Source organism: Pristiophorus japonicus, chromosome 1 (assembly GCF_044704955.1).
Source record: "Pristiophorus japonicus isolate sPriJap1 chromosome 1, sPriJap1.hap1, whole genome shotgun sequence".
Classification (NCBI taxonomy): Eukaryota; Metazoa; Chordata; class Chondrichthyes; family Pristiophoridae; genus Pristiophorus; species Pristiophorus japonicus.
Genome location: NC_091977.1, coordinates 218,210,471 through 218,228,641, shown reverse-complemented (window position 1 = coordinate 218,228,641; position 18,171 = coordinate 218,210,471). Strand labels below are relative to the sequence as shown.

The following is an 18,171-nucleotide window of genomic DNA, read 5'->3' as shown; positions in this document are numbered from 1 at the left end:
ATTGAGGTGCTGCTAGCACAATACAAGGGCTGCATCACTTCCTCTAGATGCTTATGGAGAGAGTCACAGCACGCAGTGAGGTTCTCTTCCCTTCCAATGGGCGGATAAGACCTCCCCAGGACACCAACGCAGCCTGGTTGCATATTGAACAGGAGGGCACAAACAGGGACGTCGTCAGGAGGACCTGGCTACAGTGGTGCAAACCTTTCAATTATCTCAATGGATCACGAAATGTTACTGCAAGGCCACACTCAACCTCAGCTTTCTGTGCCACTCATCACTCTGCCTTCCCTACCCTAATCCTGCACATCCTTACACACAGCAACTTACCTTGCACCTCCACCCATTCCTCTCTGTGGCTCAGTGGGTAGCACACTCGCTTCTGAGTCAGAAGGTTGTGGGTTCCAATCACACTCCAGGGACTTGAGCACATAAATCTAGGCTGACACTCCACTGCAGTGCTGAGGGAGTGCTGCACTGTCGGAGGTACCATCCTTCAGATGAGATGTTAACTCGAGGCCCCATCTGCTCTCTCAGGTGGACATAAAAGATCCCATGGCACTATGTTGAAGAAGAGTAGGGGAATTATCCCTTGTGTCCTGGCCAATATTTATTCCTCAATCAGCATCACTAAAAACAAATTATCTGGTCATTGCTGTTTGTGGGAACTTGCTGTGTGCAAATTGGCTGCTGTGTTTTCCATATTACAACAGTGACTACACTCCAAAAATATTTCATTGGCTGTAAAGCACTTTGAGATGTCCAGTGGTCGTGAAAGGCGCTATATAAATGCAAGCCTTTCTTTCTTTTCTCCCTATCTACATTATTACATCTCCATCTCACTAGTCGCCCCTGACACTCACCCTCATCCTTGTCCAATCATACAAACTAACAATGCACAAAGGTAGACACTTGGATCTTTTAGCCAATGTTCATGTAGAGTTTCTACTAATATGTTGTCAAATATTTATCTTGAACATTTTCTTGGCCAGTTCTGTGTGCATCTTTGCAAGTGGTTTAGTGAGTTGTAGTGAATGGTGAGATATAAGGGTGCCCCACACAATGGTGATGAATGTGAAAGGAATGGCTTGGGCATTGTAGAGGTGCTTTATAGTGTTGGTATCTGATGGTGCCAACCTGGCACATCATGTGGCAGGCAGGGTGTACAGCATCAAGTGAAGTAAATGTGCCCAAGGTAAGGCCAACCCTGGCATCCCGGACAACAATGTGGTCTGGTGTTGATGCCCTGTGTCCTGTGCAGCATCAGGTGATTGCGGAGAAGATTGGTATATTGGTGATGCTGGTGTGCCTGGTGATGTTGGTGTTGGGGCTGATCATGGTTTGATTCTGTGGGCCAATATGAGAGTTTTTCAAGGGCACTGATGCTTATGGAGTAGATGGTAGCTGAAGTTGAGATGACAGAATCAATCTGTCAATGGTGAGAGAGGTTGCTCCAAGGAGGTGACACTGGATAGAGAGTTCACTGCAAACACTTCAAACCTCCATAAAGCTGAAAAGTGTATTCAAAATCCTGCAGGCTCTAGCTTCTTTGATTGGAAATTGAACAGCTCTGAATTGGTAGCTTTTATCATCATCATGGGCAGTCCCTCAAAATCGAGGAAGACTTGCTTCCACTCCAAAAGTGAGTTTTCAGGTGACTGTACAGTCCAATACAAGAATTACAGTCTCTGTCACAGGTGGGACAGACAGTTGTTGAAGGAAAGGATGGGTGGGAGTCTGGTTTGCCACACGCTCCTTCCGCTGCCTGCGCTTGTTTTCTGCATGTTCTCGGCGTCGAGACTCGAGGTGCTCAACGCTCTCCCAGATGCTCTTCCCCCACTTAGGGTGGTCTTTGGCCAGGGATTCCCAGGTGTTGGTGGGGATGTTGCACTTTATCAAGGAGGCTTTGACAGTGTCCTTGAAATGTTTCCTCTGCCCACCTGAGGATCGCCTGCCATGTAGGAATTCTGAGTAGAGCGCCTGCTTTGGGAGTCTTGTGTCGGGCATGCGGGCAATGTGGCCCGCCCAATGGAGATGGTCAAGTGTGGTACAGTGCTTTGATGTTGGCCTGATTGAGCACACTGATGTTGGTGCATCTATCCTCCCAGGGGATTTGCAGGATCTTCTACAGACAGCGTTGGTGGTATTTCTCCAGCGATTTGAGGTGTCTACTGTGCCATACAGAAGGGCGGGTATCACTACAGCCCTGTAAACCATAAGCTTGGTGCCAGATTTGAGGGCCTGATCTTTGAACACTCTCTTCCTCAGGATTTTATACCGCTTCTGCAGCTGTCAACTAGTCAAAACAATCCAGAGTTGTTGAGAACCCTGAGAATTTACCTGACGTGATGCCCGAGGGACAGTAACCTCATAAAAAACTACAACCCTTTGGACCTAGTAAAATGCTGCTTAAATAGCTTTGAGCTGCTTCTTAACTAGTGCAATGGCCTAACATGTCGCTTAGTGATAGGTCTGCAATCTGCAAGCAGAGCCAGCACTTTGGAAATTCAGAGCGGACCTTTGACCCGCTGTCAATCACGACCATATAAGATTTCTAAATCTCTGGCATTTAACAGTGAGATGATTCTTTCTAAACAATTGGAACACTTTATTAAAAAACACACACACATGCACATCCACCTTAGTTACAACAGATACAATAAGGTTATAATAAAAAGCAATATGCGTTACTTCCCTTTGGCTGGCTGGTTTGAACACACAGTTTGCTGTTTTAGCTGGTCTTCAACAAAAGGTCTTGTACCATGTGTCCAGCAGAGAGAAGAGAGAGAAAAGTCTTTGCCTGCGTTCTTTATACTTCTCAAAGCCATTGTCCCTCAAAAAGCCTCCGGATTGGACCTTGGTTCCAGGGCAGTTCCTTATTGACTCTCCTCACACATGTGGCTTTCTGACCTGGCTCAGCCATTGATTAGTTTAAATGGCTTTCCAATACACAAAACCATGTGGCAGATCTGTGGGCTTACATTTTGTTTCTTTCAAAACTCAACCCATGTTGGCAACCTGTGGGCTTTCATTTTGTTTCAACACAAACAGGCCTTTCCATATAATCTACACTTTTAACATTTATACATACACAGAATCAATTTTAATCATTAATAAATACTTTTATTCTTACAAACTCCCAACTTTGAGGGGGAAATATCTTTTTCGACCCCTCATATGGTTTATCTCCTCAGGGATCACATATCATAGACATTACGAGGGAGAGAGAGAAAAGTGGATGGCCTGACTTGGTCCGCCCCTCGTAAGGTGTAGGCCACGTAGGGGATTTATTATAGTCTATTAACATCTCCAGCGGAGACTCTCCCCTTCCCATGCCTTCAGTGCACCGTCGCTTCTCAAAGCACATTGATGATTGATGATGTTCGTGAGTCATGCTGCAGCTCCCGCTTCTCCATCTTCGCTCGGCTTCGGTCATGGCCGGTATCGTCCTGACAATCGTGAGGATCCGTAACATGGTCTGTGGGAAACGAGATTAGTGCAGTATTTACTCTTTGGCAGTTTTTAACTGATTAATGTGAAACCACTTCTTGTACTTAACACCCTTTTCCCCTGGTAACTGAATCAAATAAACCACGGGGTTCAATCGGTCTATAATCTTATGCAGTCCTCACCACCTGGGCTCAAAGGCAGCTTCTTTTTCCCATAATTTGGAATCATTACTGAGTCTCCCACCGCGTGTTCAAAGGGATGTACTTTCTTGTCAAAGTAACTTTTAATTTGTCTTCTTGACTTCCCCAATTTGGTGATCACAAATCGATTGATCTGATCGGTGTGATCTACCACTTGTTCCAGCCACTTGGAACTACATGTTTTCATTGTCAGGGGACTCATCCCTGTTAGTCTTAGCTGGCCTGGTGTTCTCATGAGATGCCCCCCACCCCCACCCCCCCCATCATGGTTTGATATGAATATGGGGAGACCCCTGTTGTTCTATGAGGTGTGGACCTCATTGCCATTAAGCACATTGGCAGCATGTTAGCCCATTGAGTGGGGTGGTTCGCGCACTATTTTTTTAACATTAACTTGAGGGTCCTGTTCCCCCTTTTGACCCCTCTGGATGACTGGGGTTGGTGGCCAATATGTAATTTGTGGTTTATCCCCAACATTTCCTACAGGTGGGTAAAAATTTTATCGGTAAAGTGTGAACTTTGATCGCTGTCCACTTGTACTGGTACTCCCCACCTACAAAATACATGATTCAATAGTGTTTTGGCTGCTGTGATTGCGGTGTTGGAACGGCAGGGGAATGCTTCGATCCATTTAGTGAATTGATCCACCACCACTAGGGCATGCTGAAAATTGCCTTGCGCCTGAGGAAGTGGCCCAATGAAGTCTATCTGGAGGTGAGTCCATGGCCCTGGAGGTGGGAGTGTACTTTGAAGCAAAGCTCGGTTATTGCATGTGGGACGATTGTGTTGCAGGTATGGTAGGCATCGTGCCACGTATTGGTTGATTGTTTCCCTCATGGAAGGCCACCAAGTTGTGGATGCTACCTTATAGAAGGTTACTTGGGCCGAATAGTGCCCTGCTGTGGAGTGGGAGTGAAAGAGGGAAAGCTTCTGGTGGAACACGCACCATCGGGCAGACATTTGGCTTTCTTTTGAACATCAGCAACTGCTCATCTGAGTCAGGGGCAGTGGCTAGTATGGTATTAGGAGCCCAGGCTGTTGGTTGAGGAAGGGGTCTATCTTCCTCGTGCCATGTGCTTACAACAGCATATGACCAGTATTGCTGCTGCAGGGATTTTAAATCTAGGTGATCTGTTGGGGAGGCCTTGCTAACAGCATTGCAGGGCTCAACAACTATATACTCTATCTCCCCATCAATCGCAATGTCCGTGGCTGCTCTGTCTGCTCTGGAATTTCCCTCACTATGTGGACCCCTTTTTCTATGGGCTGCTACCTTTCCTATGAAGCAGAGCTGGGATCGCTGTTTAAGGTACAAGCAGAGCAGGCATAACCAGGGCCCATGGACCAGGGCCTTGCCGTCTATCGTACAGTAGTCATTTTTGTGGTATAAGGGCAGGGAGAACATGTTGTTTCTAGCATAGGCACTATCGGACCAAATATTCATGGGTCTATCTGAGGTCTCCTTTACAGCAGTTAGAAGTGTGGTGATTTCTGCATATTGTGAAGACTGTCTGTTGCATTTTCGCTGGATGGTTCTTTCTGGCAATACCACAGCATACCCGGTGTGGGGGATCCCTCAATGTGATATGAGGACCTATCAGTGTAGACATCTGGGGCACCCTGTATGGGCTCTTTCTGCACAGGATGGGTCTCAAAGTTAATCAGGGGTAACGGACTTCATGCGGGCCCCCCTCATAGATTATAAATTGTGGCAACAATGTGGTGGGTTTGGAAATGGTATCAATGTCTCTTTCCATAAATTCCAATGTCCATTTGCTGAGGCGCTGCGAAGAAACTAGCGAATATCCAGGTTTCATCAGCAGTTTCAGAGGTGTGTGTCTGTTGTGCAGGATTGTTGCCTGTAACCCAGTAACAAAAGCAAAGTAATCACAGTCTAAGGATAAGGGGTAAGCCATTTAGGACCGAGATGAGGAGAAACTTCTTCACCCAGAGAGTGGTGAACCTGTGGAATTCTCTACCACAGAAAGTTGTTGAGGCCAATTCACTAAATATATTCAAAAAGGAGTTAGATGTAGTCCTTACTACTAGGGGGATCAAGGGGTATGGCGAGAAAGCAGGAATGGGGTACTGAAGTTGCATGTTCAGCCATGAACTCATTGAATGGCGGTGCAGGCTCGAAGGGCCGAATGGCCTACTCCTGCACCTATTTTCTATGTTTCTATGTTTCTATGTACTGACCAGAAAACGGCCAGTAGGTGGCGCTTGCATGCGGTATACGTCTTTTCTGCCCCCTGCAGGATTCGAGATGCATATGCAACAGGCTGTAGTCGATCAGCTCGCATTTGGCACAGAACTGCAGTGAGGCTTTGCTCCAGGGCCCCGACCTCCAAATGGAAGGGCTGCGTGGGATCAGGAGGGATCAGACATGCGGCCTGTATCACTGCAGTTTTTAATTTAGCCATGGACTGGGTGTGGGCGTCAGTTCATGCTGGGCGTATGTTTTAGCACCCTGCAGTTTTATTAAATCATACAGGGGCTTTGCACACTCTGCAAAGCCTGGGATAAAGTTCCTTTGGTACCCCACCAAACCCAAGAATGATTGTAGGGCTGTTTTCGAAGTGGGTACTGGCAGTTGCTGTATTATCTCCACCTTGTGAGAGTCAGGGGATGATCCCTCTGGAGAAATGGACACTCCTAGAAAGGTGACCCATTATTTTACTAATTGAGCCTTGCGGGGATTCACTTTTAGTCCCGCCTGAGCCAACAATGTCAAAAGTTCGTGCAAAAGGGACAGGTGCTCCTCCATGCTGTCGGTTGCCAGCAGTAGGTCGCCTACGTACTGCAGCAAGCAGGTAGGGCGGTAAAAGTCTTTTAAAATTGCAGCCATTCTTTTGTGGAATATCGTAGGGGCATTGTGGAACCCGTGAGGCAGGCATGTCCAGGTGTAGCTCTGGTCCTCAAATGTAAACGCAAATTTGTACTGGTCTTCCCCTTTAACAGGGATACTCCAGAATCCATTGGCTGATGTCAAGGGTCGAGAAGTACTTGGAACCAGCAGGAATTTGAGATAATATGGTAGGAGTTTCTCTTACTACCGGTGAGCAGGCTGGTGTTACAGAATCTAACTTTCTGTAATCAATAGTCAGTCGCCAGCTGCTATCTTGCTTTTTAACCGACCATGTGGGTGAATTGGTCGTGAAAGTGCCTGTCCTAAGAACACCCTGCTCGACTAGGGATTTTATGGTGTGTCGGATGTAAGGGTGACTCTCCCTTGGAATGGGGGACTGTTTAGTGAATGAGTGGGGGAGGTCCCTCAATAGATTCCTCGCCTGCCATTTTTCCACAGTCATGCTTGCATGTTGCAAACATCGCTAGGTGTTTCTGAATTAGCTTCATTTTTGCTCCCTGAACGTCATACTCAGATGGCTTTTTAATAGCAAAAACTGAGTGAGCATCTGAAATTTCTATCACTCCTGCCTTAACTCTCAATCCCATCCAAACACAGTCCTGATTGTAATCTATCACTGCGCCATACTGATCCAAAACATCAGTCCCTAAAATTCCCCTTCCGTCGGGGGTGGTCATCAGCATAGGTGCTGGGGCCTTACAGTTGTGGCCTCCCAACTGAAGTTCAGTGGCCTTCCCTGTATACATGGTGGTTGTGTCACCGTTAATCCCTTTAAGGGTCATATAACTCTTGCCCGCCGCCGCATGACGTTCAGGGTATGGAGTGTGGATGATGGTAAAAGCTGAGCCAGTACCGATAAGTATAATCTGCTGTCTGCCCCCTTTTAAGACAACAAGGACTTCTGGTCTCCCACTACCATCACGTCGGAACCCCACTTCCGACCAATCTTTGGGGGCCGAACCCTGCCATAGGGTCGATCTTAGAATGGGTCTCTCGAATGAGTGTGCATTGTCAATTGTGTGCACCGGTAAATTATTTTGCATCCTCCCTGTGACAATTTGGGTTTGTATGAGGTATCAATTGATCCAATCGCTGATCTGTCCCAGGGGGCTTGGATTCGTCCCTCGATCGGTATCTATGCGTTGCATCATGTTTCGGTGCTGGTCTGGGTTTGCTGCAGTCTTTTGCTAAGTGGCCTACCTTCTTACAATTAAACCACTGCCCCTTAAAGGGGTAGTTTTGAGATCCCTCCACCATTGATACTGGTTTATTTGTGGTGGGTGGTGACTTCACCTTTAACTGGTCTTTTACAATCTCCCAGGCTATTTGAGCACTGGTCTCTATAACTGTCCACTGATTGGTGGGCCTCATGGCTATTCCCAGGGTGGTTTTAACTAAAGGGTGGAGTTGGGTCAGGAACATCGATTTAAATTGTTTCTGATTAATTTCCTACTGTAGCATTTGTGGGTGCCTGGTTCTTTGTACATTGATAGATATTGTATAGGCGATTACTAAAGGCTCTTCTGGGTGCTGCTTGGTCTGATTAAGCAGAGCCACTAAGTTTAAATTTTGGATCCCTAAATGGTTTAGGATCTCGGTCATGAGTGCATCAGCCGCTGTGCCAGGCTGGAGGACTGCTTCTGGCAGATTATCTTTTAGGGAAGTGGAACAGGCCAATAAGAGGACTCGTTTTAAGTCTCTTTCTTCCAACTCAGGGTGACCTCTCCTGAAACTTACCCACCTTCTATTAACTTCCAGTGGGTCGTCCCCATCAGAAATGGGCCCCAACTCGTGGCTACACGCCGTGGCATCAGCACCAGATATGGGCCATGAGTCGGTATGGCTACTGGTGATGTGACCATGCGCATTATAATGTGAAGAAGTGGTTACTACGGCTAAGGTTGGCTCTTGTGTCTCCAAGGTATCCCATCCTACACCACTCTCCTGGGGATTATACTGACTTCCTTCCTCTTCCCAATCTGTTTCCCCCTTGTCCCCTTCTGCTGTCTCTGTTATGGCTCCCCGTGTTACTGCGGATACCAGGGCCTGCTGCTCCCCTAACTTACTTTTTAGCCTCGCTATTTCTAGTTGGCACTGGGAGTGATCTGCCTCCCTATGTGGCTTCTTAATTACTTCCCTTAGTGCACCCCTAGGATCTTCTATCTCTTGCTGGAGCCTCAAGTTTTCCAATTTATGTTTTTTAACTCTAATTTGTTTTCATTTGCTTCAACAACGGCTGCGGTGGCATTTAAGTTTGCGAGACTTTGTTGTTGTAGCAATGAAGCTGCCTGTTCGGCTCCTCTTTCTAATTGCTTAATACTGTGGTTTAATTGGACAATTTCTTGTCTTAAATGCTGTATTTCTCCCTCTTTCAACTGCTTCACAGGTTGGAGGTCTTCTTCCTTTTGTTGTTTTGTACCTTCATTCTCTCTTTCTTTTAGTTGAATCTCTTTTACTTGCAATTCTTTCAAATCTTGTATCACTTTGGCGTCCTGTCTCATCTCTCCAGGCACAATAAAATGCGCTGAAGGCCATGAGACTGTTTCCCTGTTTTGGCCTTATCTCTCCCTTATCTAACCTTCCCTGGATAAGTTTCACCATCTCCCCAAATGATGCAGGTTGACCCTCGTGGATGCATCGTGCCTGTGCCTTTAACTCTTATATGTCTTGTAACGGGAATGTTTTGAACAACTTCTCCTGATAAACTAGCTCAACATTTCTTTTTATTGTTGGCTTACTGTCCATGACCGATTCCTTCATCCTGTGTCTTTTGAATATAACTACTGGTGGACCCCCACTTAAACAGTTATAACGCACCCCACTTAAACAGTTACAACTATAGAGACAACCGTTCCTTAAGACGCAATTTCTCCCGATCTGTTAAATTGTTTCAATTATAATTCGCAACACAGTTTAGAATCGCAACTCCCGAGATTTCCAATTGTTCAAAAGACTCATCAAAAAGCTGTCTCGCCAGCTGCCCGCAGTCTCCACCAATTGTAAGATTTCTAAATCTCTGGCATTTAAGTTCGACAGTGAGACGATTCTTTAAAAACAATTGGAACAGTTTATTAAAAAAACACACACACATGCACATCCACCTTAATTACAACAGATACAATGAGGTTATAATAAAAAGCGGTAAACATTACTTCCCTTTGGCTGGTTAGTTTGAACACACGGCTTGCTGTTTTGGCTGGTCTTCAACAGGAGGTCTTAAGCCATGTGTCCAGCAGAGAGAAGAGAGAGAAAAGTCTTTGCCTGAGTTCTTTATACTTCTCAAAGCCATTGTCCCTCAAAAAGCCTCCGGATTGGACCTTGGTTCCAGGGCAGTTCCTTATTGGCTCTCCTCAGACATGTGGCTGTCTGGCCTGGCTCAGCCAATGATTAGTTTCAATGGCTTTCCAAACCCATGCGGCAGATCTGTGGGCTTCCATTTTGTTTCTTGCAAAACTCAGCCCCTACTGGCAACCTGTGGGCTATCATTTTGTTTCAACACAAACAGGCCTTTCCATATAATCTACACTTTTAACATTTATACAGACACAGAATCAATTTTAATCATTAACAAATACTTTTATTCTTACAGCCCGCCTCCAAACTCGCACTCGCAGGGCTGGTAAGATTTTGGCCACAGATACACACACACTCACACACTGATACACACACACACACCCAGAGATACACACCCCCACATACACTCACACACTGATACACACTCACACACACACACACACACACACACACACACACACACACAGATATACACCCCCACACACCAACACTAACAGCTACACATCCATCTTCACACATAGACACACCCACCCACACACAGACACACTCATCCTCGCATACAGTCAGACTGACACACACCCCACACATACCCCACACACACACCACACACGCTTTCTGGCTTCTACTTCCAGCACGGATATACAGACCACTTGATTTCATGCACATGCATATACATACCAGTTGTTATATGGTAATATTCAGTTATGGTTATTCGTACACCATTCCCAAACCATGAGGATAGGCAGGTAGCTGGTCCAAAGTTTCCGCTATACTTTTTTTTTACTAACAGTTTTGGTTTTCTCAATAATTAATTTATTCATTCCCCTTTCTTGTCAACTATTTCAAATAAGAAAATAAGTTTTTCGAATTCAATTCTAATCTAACAACAATAATGCATGTCTAGAGTGTAGTAGTTCAAGTTATTGTTTGATATCTTGATTTAGTAATTTAATATAGAAATGGGAGAGTCTGGGAAAGGTTAAAGGGCTGAAGAAAGCTATAGCTTTAGGGAGGAGCAGGGCCATGGAGGGATTTACAGGCAAGATCAAGAAATTTAAATTTGAGACATTAGTGGATTGGAAGACAATGGAGGATCGGGCTGCAGGACAAATTGGACTTCATGCGGAACCTCAGTTTGTCTCATCCGAAAGGCAGCACCTCCGACAGTACACCACAGTACTGCCGCTCCGACTGTGCAGCACTCCCTCAGGACAGCCCCTCTAACAATGCAGCAGTCTCTCAGTGCTGCCCCTCTGATAGTGCAGCACTCCCTCAGTACAACCCTTCTGATAGTCTCAGTACTGCACTGGAGTGGCAGCCTACTAATACATCACTAACACAGCACACACACACAAGGTGACTCCTTAACAGAGAAACTTTCATCATGTGACTTTGCCACATGACCCTTTTGTTATTTACATCAGTAGTTGCATTACCACAGTAGGCTACTAGGTGGAGCAATAGTCCACTAGGGAGAGCTGATTTACACTTCTCCCTCCTTATTGAAGAAGTAATCATAACAAAATAATCATCATACATAACTTGCATGGTCATACACAACAAAAGATATGTACTTATTTTTCTATATTTACAAATCCAACTTAACCATTGGTTTTCTGTTTTGAAGAGGATACCTTCACTCTCGAATAGATCTTTCCAAATTTGGTGTCGAACTTAGACTCATTCTAGGCTGAGCCTGAGGAGAGTTTTTCTCCAAGGGCAGCCCTTGATCTATATTTTGACTCTCTACAACTTCAGACTGTTTGCTTGCATGACTCGGACTCAGACTTAAATTCTGACTTTCTCTTGGACTTTTTTCTAGTACATCTGATGTAGGATTTGCTACTGGTACTCTACTTGTAACAAGACTATCTGACTCATCAGAAATAAGTGAATCATTCCAACTTTCAACTCCTTCCACATCTGTAGGTAAAATGTGATTAACGTGACAAACTGAACTTTTCCATAATTAAACATCTTGACTAAATTTGTGCGAGGGCCACATATCTTCACTATTCTTCCTGGTAACCACTTTAACCATTTATGGTAATGGTTCCTCACTCTCACCTTCTGATTCAATTTCACACTTCTCTCTCTTACTCTACCTCTATCATGATTCTCTTTCTCTCTTAATTGTTTCTCTTCTACTGTCTGTGCCAAGTTGGCTTTAACAACGAGATCCTCGTCCATGGCTGTCGTTTGAGAAACAACTCTATTAGTGTTCTACCAGTAGTTGTATGAGGAGTATTATGACATTTAATCAGAAAATTTGCTAGTTTGTGGTCCAATGACAACTGCTATGTCCTTGGATTTGGATCCAATATTTGCTTGATGAGGGCATGTTTTACAATTTGTATTGTGCTCTCTACTATACCATTTGAAGCAGAGTGGTATGGTGGAACCTTGGTATGTTTCACACCATTTCTGCTCATGAACTGTGCAAATTCTTCTGAACAAAATTACGACCCATTATCAGGCACAATTTCTTCTACGAGGCCATATGAAGAAAACAATCTTCGCAAATTATCGAGTGTTTTACTTGTTATTTTCTGCACCAGAACCACCTCGACCCACTTCAAATAACTATCAATCACAATGAATAATTGCTGTCCTTCTAGCTCAGCAAAATCGACATGTAACCTTTGCCAAACCTGGGAGGCCATTTCCATGGCAGTAATGGTACTGGTGGTGGTTTTTTGCTCACCAATTGACATGCTGTACACTGACTGATGATGTACTCCATATCTTTATCTAAACCTGGCCACCATAAGTAACTGTATGCAAAACTCTTGATCAAACACATTCCCAGATGCTAGTCATGAAGATCTCTTAACAATTTGGACCTGAACTTATTTGGAATAACTATTCTTGCACCCCACATGATACAGTCCTGATGATAACAACAGGACCCACTATGCATCTCTTAAAGAGGACCCTGCTGGCATTGAAGGGTGTCCTTGCTGCCTGCTTGGTTAAGCAGGTTATAATCGCTCATGGAAGGATCTGGAAGCTCCATAGCAGGAAACTGACCTGGGACGTTTTAACTGGCCACCTGTTCAGTTTCTGCTGGGCGGGTAGAGTTAAAATTGCCCCATAAGTATTACTATCTACCAGCACCCTGCCTAATAACTCCTTTTGGATGATTAATAACATTCTCTTCCAATTCTTCAGTTTTTTGTGGGCTTTTCATTATTAAAATTAATTCACATCGCACTCTCTCTTTTGGATATTGTGCGTTGGACAGTAAAAATGAGAATGCTTTGTTTAGAAAGGGGCAATTGACTGAATCGGTCCACTTAATCCTAATATTGATGTCAGCCTCCCCACACTCATCCATTGGACCAGTCTCTTAAAATGGAATATTTTCATTGTTACTGGTCGCAGTTGAGGACAATATTTAGTTGGCATTGAAAATAAAGAAAGTACTCCTGATTGTTAGTTACTTCCATGTTATGCAAAGCTAATTGATTTTTCCATTTGTGGGAAATGTCTAGCCGTTACTCTATGGTGTGCACCTTTTGCTGAGATTTCTTGCTGGGTTAAGTATCTGTAATGTGACTTCATACTGCAGTGCATATGGAACCTATAATCAAGCTGCACTAACACTCTCCTGCACAATGCTGTTTTTGGCAGGTTGTTGGCTGTGATCATAAGCTGGGAAGCCATGCCAAGGAAGATAACTGTGGAGTCTGCAGCGGGAATGGTTCCACTTGCAGACTTGTACGAGGACAATACAGATCACAAGCATCATCAAACAAATGTAAGCATTGCTCTCTGAATACTTGGAATCATATATTGTCTGTTCACTGATGTTGCAATGGGCTTCAGCTTTCCCGAATTGTAATAGACATTGGTAAACCATCTTCTCAACAGAGAGCCTTGTTCATCAGGTTCATGATAACGTCAACGAAAAGATCTCCTGAAAGAGTCCAGTACGTCTAGTGATAAAACCTCAACTTACAACCTAGAAGTTGAATCCGGTCTTGGTTTGCTTTCAGACATGTCTGTCCTGAGTGAGCTTCTCCAATATTCATGATTGTTTCTAATTTGACTTAAAGGCAGAAATCAAGTTTGCAGAGTATTTTCAGGTTGCTACAACTGTAAGAAATAACTTTATTTATTTAGAGCCTTTCACAACTAGCTAATTATTTTTTTAAGTGTGGTCATGGTTGTTATATAAGCAAATGCAACATTCAGTGTATGCACAGCAACATTCCATGTACAGCAGTAAGAGAAATAACAGATAATCTGCTTTGTGGTCCAGTATTCTCTGTTTTTATTTCAGATTCCTGCATCCGCAGTATTTTGCTTTTGTAATATGTTTTGTGATGTTGGTTGAGAAATAAATGTTGGCCACAACACTGGGGAGAGCCCCTCTGCTGTTCTTTTAATAGGAGTAGTGCCATAGGATTGCCTGCATCACCTGAGAGGACAGACAGGGCCTCACCACATGAGTACGGCCTGAATTAAATGCTTAAGTCCCATGAGTGAGGCTTGAACCCATGATCTTCTGTCTCAGAGGTCAGAGTGATTCTGACTGAGCCAAACTGGGTCTGCAATTGGAGTGCAAATGCAGCCTAATATTGGAGTCAGGGCCTAATTTGACATCAAAGTTAGACTCCCTGGAGCTGGAAGTTTAAGTTTGGTCCACTCCACATTTACACTCCAGAAACAGCTTGGCACCAACATTAAACACTCCTTCACATTAAAGACCATCAAGAACCATTTGTGCTCACTGTTGCAGGCTTCTCACATTCATGAGGGAGCGATGAACAACTCACTGACATTGGCCTTTCATACATAGACTCAAATTGTTCCCTGTTCCATGTCGTTATTTTCACTTCAGATTATATCATGAGACACAGAGCAGATTAACAGGAAACCTATTTCTAATCTCAAACCTTGTGATTCAGCATTAGATTTTCACTCCAAGTTGCTCCCTTGTTTGGATCAGAAATTAATTTGGATCATATTCAAATTAAGCTACCTATGGAAGTTGAAAGTGAGAAAATTGAATTATTTTTCATTAATAGTAATTTAGGAAGAGAGCAAACAATCTGTAAGAATTTGGAGTATCCTAGACCTATTATACATGAAAATATTTCAGTAATTCTGTTTCAGTCCACCAGTCCCCGACCCTGTGCGTCATTCCTTTAGTTCTTTAATGTATCCCTTCCTTTCTCCTCTCCTGAAAGTGCTGACATGCTTGGTTATGGTTCTATGGATGTCAACAACCCTCAGAATTCTCACCCAAGTGGCCATTCTTCATGAATGAGTGCTGACAAGCTATTTACCATGACAAGCATCACAACTGAACCCAATGATATCTTCCGTTGTTCACAATGCGTGTGTGTATGAACTAGGCCCATACAGCAGAGCCTGGTCTCCAGTCATCCTGGATCCCCTTGCCACTAGACCAAGCCCGTGTGGTAGTTGGTGTGCAACGGCCACCCCACGTTAAAAGAACTCAGCCACACTTTGATGAAGTTCGGGACCTGGAACAACCCTAACAGCAACAGACCGGAACGCCACACCGCTATCATTGCCCGGGAACTCGGGCGCTTCAACATTGACATCGGTGCCCTAAGCAAGACCCGGCGGGCAAGGGAAGGCCAGCTCAAAGAACAAGGTGTTGGCTACACCTTCTTCTGGAAAGGCAAACTAAAAGCTGAACGCCGCCTCCATGGGGTTGGCTTTGCCGTAAAAAATGAACTAGTGGGCCGTCTTAGAGACTCTCCCTGCGGGATAAAGTAATGCCTCATGACTCTTCGGCTTACCCTAGCACGGAACCAGTGTGCTACGGTTTTCAGCACTGGAAGCTACAGACAAGACCAAAGAGGAATTCTACTCCAGCCTCGAACAATCCCTGTCCCGAGTCCCAACGAGTGACAAGCTGATCCTCCTTGGCGACTTCAATGCCAGAGTCAGAAAGGACACTGATCTCTGGGGAGGTGTGATTGGCAGTGAGGGGGTAGGGAAGGCCAACTCCAATGGCACCCAGCTCATGACGAAATGCCTAGAACACGGTCTCGTCACAACCAATACCCTGTTCCGTCAGAAGGGCAAATATAAAGCTTCATGGCAACACCTTCGCTCCAAGCACTGGCATCTGCTAGATTATGTCATTGTCCGAGCGGGGGACCGCAAAGACGTGCGCATCACCCGCGCCATGACAGGAGCTGACGACTGCTGGATGGACCACCGCCTAATTTGCTCTGTCATCACCATCAACATTGCCCCAAAACAGCGGCGGTAACAGAAACAATGCCGCAGGAAAATCAACGCTGGAGCACTCAAAGATCCTGCTAAGAAAGCCCTATTCAACCAGCGCCTCACAACCAACCTGGCGATTCCCAGTGACCCAGAGACACAGAGTGTGCACAGTGCCTGGTCAACCGTCAAGACTTCCATAATCAGCACCTGCGAAGAGTCGCTCGGTCACTCGACCAGGAAACACCAAGACTGGTTCGACGAGAACGAGCAGGAGATCCAGGAGCTAATATGCCACAAACGCAAGGCATTCTTGGACTGGAAGCACCAACACAAGTCGAGGGCAAGAAAGCAGCTCTACAGACGTCTGAAGACCGAAGTCCAACAGAAAACCTGCGACTTAAAGAACAGAGGGTGGGTGGAGAAAGCTCACAAAATCCAGCAGCTGGCCAACAACCATGACGTGCGAGGATTCTTCAGCGCAACCAAGACGACCTACAGCCCAAGCACCCAAGGCCCTACCCCACTGCTGGCCAAGAACGGAGAGGTGTTCATCAAGGACAGAGAGGCAGTCAGTGCCCGTTGGAAGGAGCACTCTGTCTTCGACGTGAGTGTCCTCGACTCCATCCCACAGCATGCCACCCGCCACCATCTCAGCACAACCCCAGCCCGGCACAAGGTTGAAAAGGCCATCCGACAACTGAAGAACAAGAAGTCATCAGGAGCAGATGGAATCCCCGCCGAAGCACTAAAACATGGTGGAGAAGCGGTATTGGCGCGGATCAATGACCTCATCTCTTATCTGGAAGGAGGAGATCATGCCAGGAGATCTCAGAGACGCTGTAATTGTGACCATCTTCAAGAAAGGTGACCAGTCTGACTGCAGTAATTACAGAGGAATATCCCTGCTGTCGACCACCGGGAAAGTCATCGCAAAAATCCTCCTGAATCGCCTTCTTCCTGTGGCTGAAGAATTCGTCCCAGAATCGCAATGCGGATTCCACCCACTAAAGAGCACAATGAACATGATCTTCACTGGGTGGCAGTGTGAGCTGTGAGGAGGATGCTATGAGGCTGCAGAGTGACTTGGATAGGTTAGGTGAGTGGGGAAATGCATGGCAGATGAAATATAATGTGGATAAATGTGAGGTTATTCACTTTGGTGGTAAAAACAGAGAGACAGACTATTATCTGAATGGTGACAGATTAAGAAAAGGGGAGGTGCAACGAGACCTGGGTGTCATGGTACGTCAGTCATTGAAGGTTGGCATGCAGGTACAGCAGGCGGTTAAGAAAACAAATGGCATGTTGGCCTTCATAGCGAGGGAATTAGAGTACAGGGGCAGGGAGGTGTTACTACAGTTGTACAGGGCCTTAGTGAGGCCACACCTGGAGTATTGTATACAGTTTTGGTCTCCTAACTTGAGGAAGGACATTCTTGCTATTGAGGGAGTGCAGCGAAGGTTCACCAGACTGATTCCCGGGATGGCGGGACTGACATATCAAGAAAGACTGGATCAACTGGGCTTGTATTCACTGGAGTTCAGAAGAATGAGAGGGGATCTCATAGAAACGTTTAAAATCCTGACAGGTTTAGACAGGTTAGATGCAGGAAGAATGTTCCCAATATTGGGGAAGTCCAGAACCAGGGGTCACAGTCTAAGGATAAGGGGTAAGCCATTTAGGACCGAGATGAGGAGAAACTTCTTCACCCAGAGAGTGGTGAACCTGTGAAAATCTCTACCACAGAAAGTTGTTGAGGCCAATTCACTAAATATATTCAAAAAGGAGTTAGATGTAGTCCTTACTACTAGGGGGATCAAGGGGTATGGCGAGAAAGCAGGAATGGGGTACTGAAGTTGCATGTTCAGCCATGAACTCATTGAATGGCGGTGCAGGCTCGAAGGGCCGAATAGCCTACGCCTGCACCTATTTTCTATGTTTCTATGTTTCACCGTGCAGCAGATACAAGAGAAATGCAGGGAACAGCACCAACCCCTGTACATGGCCTTCTTCGACCTCACAAAAGCCATCGACACTGTCAACCATGAGGGATTATGGAGCGTCCTCCTCAGATTCGGCTGCCCTCAAAAGTTTTTCAACCATCCTCCACCTGCTCCACGATGACATGCAAGCCGTGACCCTGAC

General features: G+C 45.4%; 1 protein-coding gene across 1 annotated transcript in view; it reads left to right on the top strand.

Moving 5' to 3' along the window:
* The window catches only part of LOC139260510 (ADAMTS-like protein 1), a 456,828-nt gene that overhangs the window by 119,471 nt on the left and 319,186 nt on the right, over positions 1–18,171 (top strand). The window contains exon 5 of the mRNA XM_070877021.1: positions 13,447–13,573. Coding sequence (XP_070733122.1) covers positions 13,447–13,573 — 127 coding nt within the window. The remainder of the gene's footprint in view (positions 1–13,446; positions 13,574–18,171) is intronic.